Genomic DNA, 10623 nt, shown 5'->3' with positions numbered 1-10623 from the left:
ACAAATGAATAAACAGTTGCAAACAGAACGGCGCCAAGACTGCACGGGTTTCTTTTCTATGCATTTCTTACAGCGATATTCTACCAGTTTCGAGAGTTTTTCTCACATTTTTGGTCCTTCGAACCGGATCGTAGTAAAGAAAGTGTATTTTCGGTCATCATCCTGCTATCAAGGGTGAATTTCGGTTCTTTCGGAAAAGTGCAGTTTTTAAGTGACGCTTCGCGCCATCGCTTTCGCCCTGCTATCAAGGGCAACGGTCTTTCACGCGCCATCGTTCAAATTTCGCGCCATCGCTTTCGTTTGTTCGTTTCGTTCGTGTTTCGTGTAAAGTGTAAAGTAATAAAATGGACAAAAAAATCAAGGCTTCGCAACTCAAAAAGAGGATCGCAGTGGAAGGCCTCAAGACGCTAGAACGTTTTCAAGCGGAGTTTGTGCCCGAATTTGCAAGCCAGATTCCAGAAGCGTTGGAGGATTTGGACAGGCACAAGTCAGGGTTTTTCAACTCGATTGAGAAACTCGAAGAGCTGGATGAAAACGACGCCAGCATCGAGGCATACATCCATGAGAGGAGTGATTTTGAGGATCGTCATCGGAAGCTGAAATCATTCCTACGGGAAAACCAACCGAAGGAAGTGGGTACGCTACACGACACGACGGGTTTGGCTTCCTCGACGCTTGCCTTTTTTCGGCCAAACGCTTCTAACCTACGTCTGCCAAAGATCGAGCTTCCAACGTTTGATGGAGACCATACAAGATGGCTTTCGTTCCGAGATCGGTTCATAGCCATGATCGACGCGTCTGCAGAACTTCCCGCCATCGCTAAGCTCCAGTACCTGCTTTCATCGCTAAAGGGAGAAGCAGCTTTACCCTTTGAGCACACTCCTTTAACATCCGACAACTATCCAGTTACGTGGGCGGCACTTCTGAAGCGGTACGATAATTCACGGTTGTTAATCCGTGAATATTATCGTAAATTGCACCATCTTCCAGGTGTGCAATCGGTGTGCGTTGACAAGCTTACGCATTTAGTGGACGAATTCACTCGCTTTGTCAACGGATTGGTGAAGCTGAAGGAACCGGTGGATGCATGGGACACGCCGCTTTCGAATATGCTGATGATGAAGCTGGATCGTGAGACGCTGCTGGCTTGGGAAAAACATTCCGTGCATTTCCCAAAGGATAAGTACAAGGATGTGATCGCTTTTGTGCAGGATCGGATCCAGATCCTAAAATCAACGAATGATTTTGCATGTGAGCATCTTGGTAATGTAAGAAAGGTGGCCGGCAATCATCATCAGTCAGTGCAAAAAAGGTCCATCGCAAATGCAGCTGCATCAAACGCGACACTTTCCTCACCCCCGGCTCATTCTCAGCAATTGAAGTGTCCCTTAGCATGCACCGACGCTCATCTTCTACGTAACTGTCCGATATTCATCGCTAAGGATGTTCAGCAGCGACGAGATGTCGTTACAAACAAGCACCTGTGTTGGAATTGTTTGAGTGGCACTCATCACGTCAAATCATGCAAATCTGATTATTCGTGTAGAACGTGCCGTCAACGTCATCATACACTTCTGCATATCACTCCGGCCACAGCAGTTACCATGGCAGCACATTTGGATGACGATAAGGTGTTTCTAGAGACGGCACAGATTGTGATTCGAGATGATTACGGTAATGAGCATGAGGCAAGGGCTCTACTGGATTCGGGGTCCATGTCTAATTTCATCTCTGAGGAATGCGCTCGCAAACTAATGACCAACCGCAACAAGGTCAATATTGCTGTTTCGGGCATCGGAAATGCGGTGGTACATCAAGTAAGGGGTTCGATCGTCGCTACAGTTCGGTCCAAGAATCAACCCTTCGCTACGGAAATGGCTTTCTTGATTTTGGACAAGCCATCAGCTGCCATCCCTACTTCATTTTCGGACATCTCATCGTGGAAAATGCCAGATGTGGCATTAGCTGATCGCGCCTTCAACGTTCCGGGGGAAGTCGACATCATCATCGGAGGCGATACTTTCTGGGAACTTCACACCGGTTGCAAACGCTCTCTCGGTATGGGAAGACCGTGGCTGGTGGAAACCCATTTCGGTTGGGTGGTCACCGGGAACATTCATCATTCATCGCCTGGTCCGCGACTGTGTCATCTCGCAGCAAACGACATACCATTAGAAGACATCATGCAGCGGTTTTGGCAGAACGAAACCATAGCCGAGGATACTGTCTTATCGGTGGAAGAAGATGCCTGCGAAAGACACTACGTGGCTACTACCGTCCGCAACACTTCGGGGAGGTATGTCGTTAGTTTACCGTTTAATTCCAATCCTCATATCGTTTTAGGGGATTCAAAAAACACAGCAGATCGCAGGCTTCGTTGTATGGAACGTCGTCTGAGCGATAACCCTAAAATGAAGGAGGAGTACGTGAAATTCATGGTCGAGTACGAGCGTTTGGGTCACATGAAGAGGTTAAGTGATCCGGTAGACGATTCGGTTCAGCACTACTACCTTCCTCATCACGCAGTAGTGAAGGAGACAAGCACAACAACCAAGGTCCGAATCGTGTTCGATGCATCGTGCAAGTCTTCGTCTGGCTATTCACTCAACGACAAGCTACTAGTTGGGCCGGTGATCTAAGACGACCTGTTCACCATCATTGTGCGCTTCCGGTCACATGCAATCGCGCTATCAGCAGATGTGGAGAAAATGTACCGTCAAATTCTCCACGAACCTAGCGACGGAAGGTACCTTCGCATTCGGTACCGGGAAAGTCCTGCACAGCCAATTCAGACCTTCCAGTTGCTGACAGTAACCTACGGAACCGCATGTGCACCATTTTTGGCAACGCGGACTTTAAAGCAAATTGCGCATGACCACAAGGCACAATATCCTCGAGCAGTGAACTCAGTACTGAACGACTTCTACGTGGATGATTTGCTCACGGGTACCGAAGACGTATTGGAGGCAGTTGAAATGCGGGCACAGATCTCAGAGATGCTCAAATCGGCTGGATTTTCATTAAAAAAGTGGGCCTCTAACGTACCGGAAGCACTACAGAACATCCCATCGGAGGACTTGGCAGTTCTCCCGACGCATGAGTGGCAAGATCCCCTATTCGTATCCACCCTGGGGCTCATGTGGGAACCAGCAACTGATATGCTTCGCGTGCGGATTGGTCTACCAACTGTTGCCCCGGTGATGACAAAGCGGCTCACACTTTCATACATAGCGAAAATCTTTGACCCCCTCGGATTGCTGAGTCCAACCATAATCATCGCTAAGCTCTTCATGCAGCAACTGTGGTCGTTAAAGACAAACGGGAAATCATGGGACTGGGATAGTGAGCTACCATCACATCTCCAGCGGGAATGGTCGGCGTTGTTGGGAGACAATTTCTGTGTCTCTACCATATAGTTCATGCGAACCCTGTTATACGTATGACATATTATTATTTGTCACTTTGACATTTTCTTTTGGCGCCTTCAGCAGCCATTTTGTAAATAATAATTTTTACCTGAATTCAGTGTGTGTTAATAAAGCCAGAGGAAGAAGCTCATCTAATAAAGTGTGTCGCGTCCTAGCATTCCGTCCGAATCCATTGCATCATTCTCATTAGGTTATGGGCCCAGGATTTCACGTGTGACGGATTAAGGATTACTCTATGAACATTGTTGTGTTTTTAAAAATGGATAACGATAAAGATATTGTGCGCATTCCGCTGTTCGATGGTTCGAACTTCTCATCTTGGAAGTTCCGAATTCAAGTGGTGCTCGAGGAGCATGAGTTGCTTGAATGTATCGAGAACGAGATGGAGGAAGTAGAGGAACTAACAGTGAAAAAGGAAGATAGTGACACCGTTCGCCAAGCGATGGCAAAACTATTGGAAAAGCGTCAGAAGAAGGAACGGCGTTGTAAGTCGATCCTTGTATCGCGGATCCATGACAACATGCTGGAGTATGTGCAGGACAAGAAGACCCCGAGAGCGATTTGGCTAGCACTAGAAAGAGTGTTTGAACGTCATAGCACCGCAAGCAGGTTGTACATGAAAAAGAAGCTTGCAACGTTTCGATATGAAGGTGGCAGCCTACAGGATCATTTCCTGGCATTCGATCGTATTGTACGTGAGTATAAGGCCGCAGGGGCAAAATTGGAAGACATCGATATTGTGTTCCAGTTGATGATGACCATGGGGCCGAAATATGCGACGGTAGTGACAGCCCTTGAGACAATTCCGCAAGAAAATTTGACCCTAGAGTTTGTCAAATGCCGACTCCTGGATGAGGAGATGAAGTGTAACGATTCGTGTTTGGAGGGTGCATCTACGAAGCGTGAGTCTGCTGCTTTTGTTGGAAAGCCAAAAGACGGCTTGAAAAGATTAATTAAATGTTTTTCTTGTCATAAACTTGGGCACAAATCAAATGAATGTCCTGAGAAGAAAACGAAGAAGATCTACAAGAGCAAGGGCAGTGCGAATGTGACAGGCAAGAGTATAAGTTTTGCCGCTGGTATGGTCGCTACAGAAAACCATAGAGAAAACAAATTGCAATGGATAGCAGATTCAGGCGCTACGGATCACATGTCCTACGATCGAGATCTGTTTGAAAAGTTGGTGCCTTTGAAGAATCCCATTGAGATTGCAGTGGCTTTAAACGGAAAATCCACGATTGCTAAATACTGCGGAACAATCAAAGTGATTGGGAAGATCGGAAGTCGACAGCACGAGTGCATTTTGGAGAACGTGCTTTTTATTCCAAATTTACGATGTAATCTTTTCTCTATCAGAAAAGCTGAGATGGCAGGAATGAAAGTAGTTTTTGAGAACGGCTGTGTTAAAGTTCTTCGTGGTTCGGAAATGCTCGCGTGCGGTAATCGTCATGGTCTACAGTATGAAATGGATTTTTATCGCAAGAAAGAAAACAATTCGATATTATATTCATGTGGAAAGATCCTCAAATGTAATGAGATGTGGCACAAGCGATATGGCCATCTAAGCGAGAAGAACTTGGAGAAGCTTATATCCCACAATATGGTAAAGGGATTGAATAAGCGTGATGGTGATAAAGCTGAAACGATCTGCGAAACTTGTATAGATGCAAAGCAAACCAGAATGCCATTTGGTGAACGTTCGGAAAAACGAGCAAAGCGTGTGTTAGAAATAATACACAGTGATGTATGTGGTCCCGTGACACCTGTTGGTCACGATGGAAGCCGATTCTACGTAAGTTTCATTGACGATTGGAGCAGATTTGTTGTAGTATACACCATACGTACGAAGGACGAAGTCTTCGATTGCTTCAAGTTGTACGACGCAATGGTTACTGCCAAGTTCGGTGTTGATATTTCACGAATAGTATGTGATAATGGCGGTGAGTACCGTAATGCCGAGTTCGACAGATACTGTAAGCAGAGAGGTATCGTAATGCAGTGCACGATTCCGTACACACCTGAGCAGAATGGCGTGTCTGAGCGAATGAATCGTACCCTAGAAGAAAAGGCCAGATCGTTGCTGTTTACATCAAAAGTTGACAAGATGTTTTGGTGTGAAGCGGTGGAAACTGCAGCATATCTTGTAAACAGGAGTCCAGCAAGTGCCATCATTGAAGCTAAGACGCCTTATGAATTATGGGAAGGAAGAAAACCTGATGTGTCGATGATGCGAGTTTGGGGTAGTCCCGCATACTGCCATATACCTAAAGAACACCGGAAAAAGCTCGACAAAAAGTCTTGGAAAGGAATTTTTCTTGGTTACCATTGCAATGGATATAGAGTTTGGGACCCAAAGCGTGGTAAAGTAATCGCCGCTCGAGATGTAATCGTCAACGAGATCGGTGGTGATCATAAGGTAGTAGAATTTCAGAACAATTCTTCAGCTGGAACATCGGAAGACGTGATTCGTTTGAGACCTTCAGTTGAGTCCGAATGTTCGATTGATCTGGATAAAGAAATTCGAGCAGGAGCGGAAATGGAAGCGGTAATAGAGTCAGCTGCACCCGACTTGAGCGAGACCGTTGAAGAATTTGTAGATTGTGGAGAAATCTTTGACGAAGGTGAAAGTTCAGCAGGGGTCAACCAACAACTCGCGCCAGAAATAGACAACAACGTTCGGAAGCGTGCTCCTCCTTCTTGGCAGAAGGACTATGTGATGAACTATTCTGCATATGCTTTGAACGCTGTGAGCTACATCGAAAACTATCCGGATTCGTTGGCAGAGATGCGCAAGCGTGAGGACTGGAATTTGTGGAGCGCGGCTGTAAAGGAGGAAATGCTGTCTCATGAGCAGAACAATACCTGGTCTTTATGTAAACTACCGGCAGGCAGGAAGCCCATTACCTGCAAATGGGTGTTCAAAATAAAGAAAGGTGAAAATGGACTTCCTGATCGATACAAAGCCAGATTGGTGGCTCGTGGCTTTAGCCAACGCTACAACTACGATTATTCTGAGACGTATGCTCCAGTTGCCAAACTGGATACTGTAAGAACAGTATTAGCCGTAGCAAATCAGAAGCGTTTGCATATTCACCAGCTTGATGTTAAAACAGCATTTTTGAACGGAACACTTAAGGAGGACATTTACATGGTCCCACCGGAGGGACTTGACGTACGATCGGAGAATATTGTTTGTCGTCTGAATCGTAGTCTATACGGACTCAAGCAAGCTTCACGTTCGTGGAACGAAAGGTTTCATCAGTTCGTCGTCAGGCTGTTTTTCAAGCGAAGCGAAAACGATCAATGTCTGTACGTGCGAACGGTACAGAATGAACGGATGTTGTTGCTTCTTTACGTAGATGATATACTAATCATTGGACGTGACGTGAAGATGATTTCGGCAATCAAGAACTGTCTTAAAAAGGAGTTTGCAATGTCTGATTTTGGCGAAGTGAGCTGCTTTCTCAACATGCGTATTGAAAGAAATATGGAAAATCAGTTCATGAGAATTTCCCAGCGAGGATACATGGAAGCACTTCTTCGACGTTTTGGCATGGAAGACTGCAAGCCAGTGTCCACCCCAATTGAATGCCATCTGAAGCTAAAGAAGGGAAGCGAAGTGGAAAGAACGGAAAAGCCTTTTCGTGAATTAGTGGGTTGTTTAGCCTATGTTGCGCACACGACAAGACCAGACATATGCGCCGCTGTGAACGTGTTTAGTCAGTTACAAAGCTGCCCGACGAATGAGCACTGGTGCTATCTTAAGCGCATCTTGCGATACATTAAGGGGACACTTGATGTAGGCCTGGAATTTCGAGGAGGTCAAGCAGAAGCACCTTTGACAGTTTACTCAGACGCCGATTGGGGTAATGATATCAATGATCGACGATCAATGAGTGGTTACATCCTGCGAGTGTTCGGAGGCACAGTTTCATGGTTGACACGTAAGCAACAAACAGTGGCCCTATCGTCAACAGAAGCTGAATTTGTTGCGCTTTGCACATCCGTCAGCCAAGGAATGTGGATGAGAAGGTTGTTGGTAGATCTAGGAGTCGATATCAAAGGATCTATACCATACTATGAAGACAACCAATCATGTATGCGCGTGGCGGAAGAGCCGCGGGATTCTCGTCGTATGAAGCACGTTGACATTAAGTACAATTTCATCCGAGAACAGGTGAAAGGTGGCTTCATAAACATAATGTACATTCCTTCTGAAAAACAGCTGGCAGATGTTATGACTAAAGGGCTACCGTCCATAGCATTCAAGCGTCTTCTGGAGCAGATTGGAGTGCGAAGTTCCAGAAATTGAGCAGGGGTGTTGGGAGACAATTTCTGTGTCTCTACCATATAGTTCATGCGAACCCTGTTATACGTATGACATATTATTATTTGTCACTTTGACATTTTCTTTTGGCGCCTTCAGCAGCCATTTTGTAAATAATAATTTTTACCTGAATTCAGTGTGTGTTAATAAAGCCAGAGGAAGAAGCTCATCTAATAAAGTGTGTCGCGTCCTAGCATTCCGTCCGAATCCATTGCATCATTCTCATTAGGCGTTCCATTCTAAGCTTCATTCACTTCGTGAAGTAAGCATCCCGCGATACACTTCGGTTAAACAAGCAACATGTGTGCAGCTGCACATCTTCGCGGATGCTTCGCAGGTAGCATATGGTGCTTGTTGCTACGTCAGAGCAGAAAGCCAGCACAAAATATCGGTACAACTAGTGGCAGCCAAATCCAAGGTTGTTTCTCTGACAAACACAAATTCAATCGCCAGATTAGAGCTCTGCGCGGCGAGATTGGCAGTAGACTTGTTCCGGAAGGTCATTCAGTCTCTCAACGGCACTTACGAAGCATTCGCTTGGACTGATTCTATGACCGTTCTACACTGGCTGAATTCTACACCTCGACGATGGAAGCCATTTGTGGCAAACAGGGTGGCTCAGATTCAGGAAGAGACTAGAATCAAGGGCTGGAAGCATGTACCCGGTGTAGACAATCCAGCAGACGATGTGTCACGAGGTCTACTTCCAGACAAATTGCTGGATTGTCATCGTTGGTGGCACGGGCCACATTGGTTAAACAGCAAGATAGAAGATTGGCCTCAGAGTGAACCTGCAAGAGAAGAGATCGAATCATCAGAAGAAGAACGAGTTCAGCCGCGCATGTCTGCTGTGTCCACTATAAACGAGTTTAGCAGCACACTCTTCAAACGATTCTCCATTTACCATAGGCTCAGGCGAACTATGGAGTATTGCTTACGTTTCATCAATTGTCTAAGGGCAGGCAAATCATCACATACTCCATCTACAAAATCTCATGCCACGGTTCAGGAGCTGATCACGTTAGTTCCATTACTGACAAAGAGTGAGTTGCTTGAAGCAGAACGTCGGTTGTGTCATCTCGCCCAGCAGGAGTCGTTTTCGGATGAGCTGCACGAGATCAAGAACAGTAGAGATGTTCCGCGCAACTCGAAATTGAAGTGGCTGTCGCCGTTTATTGATCAGTCGGGAATCCTGCGTGTTGGTGGCCGGCTGCGCAATGCACAAATGAGCGAATCATCGAAGCATCCTATATTGCTCTCATCTAAGCATCAATTGGCGGTACTGCTGGCGGTGTCATATCACGAGAGACACTTACACGCCGGTCCGGAATTATTGTTATCCATAATTCGTCAACGGTTTTGGATAATTGGTGGGCGCAATTTAACGAAGGCGGTGTCTTCGATGCTTCAAGGCAAAACCCGTATTGGTGAAACAATCCGTCGCTGATCTTCCTACTTCAAGGGTTTCACCAACAAGGCCGTTTGCTGTGAGTGGCGTCGATTACTGTGGTCCGGTATTTCTGAAGTCTACGGTACGCAACAGAAGTGCAACGAAAGCATACATCGCTATCTTTGTATGTTTTGCAACAAGAGCGGTGCACATCGAACTTGTGGGTGATCTCACTACCGCTGCCTTCTTGGCAGCTTTACGGCGTTTCGTGGCACGCAGGGGGAGGATAGCGGAACTGCATTCGGACAATGCAACAACATTTAAGGGTGCTGCACATGAGCTTCATCGCATCCATGAAATGCTGAAAGGCAGCGATCGTGATCGTCGTGAGCTGTTCAACTGGTGTGCTAACGAGGAAATCAAGTGGAAATTCATTCCACCACGGGCGCCACACTTCGGGGGGCTGTGGGAAGCTGCAGTCCGGTCGGCGAAGCAACACCTCATACGCACTTTGGGAAGCACAAGCCTCACGCAAGAGGGTATGATTACGGTGCTAGCACAGGTTGAACAGTGCCTAAATACTCGACCTTTGGTCCCACTTTCGAGTGAGCCCACGGATATGGAAGCGCTCACTCCTGGGCACTTTTTGATAGGGTCAAACATGCTAGCGTTGCCGCAGGTTGATAGAAGTTCGGTTGCGCCAAATAGGTTGAAGGAATTCGATCAAATTCAACATCATGTTCAGAGCATTTGGTCGCGTTGGTATCCGGAATACCTACAACAGCTACAGGCCCGCGCGAAACGTTTTATGACTCATCCGGTACCGCTAGAAATAGGACAACTGGTTATCATAAGGGAAGATAACATACCACCTACCTTATGGCCAACGGGAAGGATATCAAGTTTGCATCCCGGAAAGGATGGAGTAGTTCGAGTAATAACGCTCCGCACAGCGTCAGGAAAACAAATTGTACGCGCAGTAAATCGGGTAGCAATCCTACCAAATCCGGTTAGTAGCAATTCAGAGGAGCTAGTCGATATTACACCTGAATAGTTTTCAACACAAACCACGCTACATTGTTGACACTCATGGTTGTCAGTACACAAAAAAAAACAAAGCACCAACATACACACATCTACACTCATACGGAATGTTAGGAGATAAGCGGTTACATGAAATTCTAAAGCGAAAAGTAGGTTAGTAGATCAGAATATTGCATGAATTTTTAAAGAAGTTCCTTCTTTGGTGGCCGGGAATGTGAAATTTACTGTTAGCTATAATTTTTAAATGTTACATGAATTATCTCTGAACTACGACGAAGGAACTTAACCACGAATTATAAACACACACTACTTGACGCTATAAGGATTGACATTAAGGGACAATTAGGATGAACTATAATGAACTTTGCATGTAAAATGAACTCGGACAAATGAATAAACAGTTGCAAACAGAACGGCGCCAAGACTGCACGGGT

General features: G+C 45.9%; 1 protein-coding gene across 1 annotated transcript; it reads left to right on the top strand.

The window, feature by feature from the left end:
- Positions 1-344: 344 nt before the first annotated feature.
- Positions 345-2404, top strand: LOC125774910 (uncharacterized). The gene is made up of 2 exons (XM_049445280.1): positions 345-2296; positions 2344-2404. Exons 1-2 carry the CDS (start codon positions 345-347, stop codon positions 2402-2404), a joined length of 2013 nt encoding a protein of 670 aa, XP_049301237.1.
- Positions 2405-10623: the final 8219 nt, after the last annotated feature.

The sequence above is a fragment of the Anopheles funestus genome, chromosome 2RL (genome assembly GCF_943734845.2).
Source record: "Anopheles funestus chromosome 2RL, idAnoFuneDA-416_04, whole genome shotgun sequence".
Classification (NCBI taxonomy): domain Eukaryota; kingdom Metazoa; phylum Arthropoda; class Insecta; order Diptera; family Culicidae; genus Anopheles; species Anopheles funestus.
Note: the sequence above shows the minus strand (reverse complement) of the source record. Positions and strands in the feature narration are given on the sequence as shown.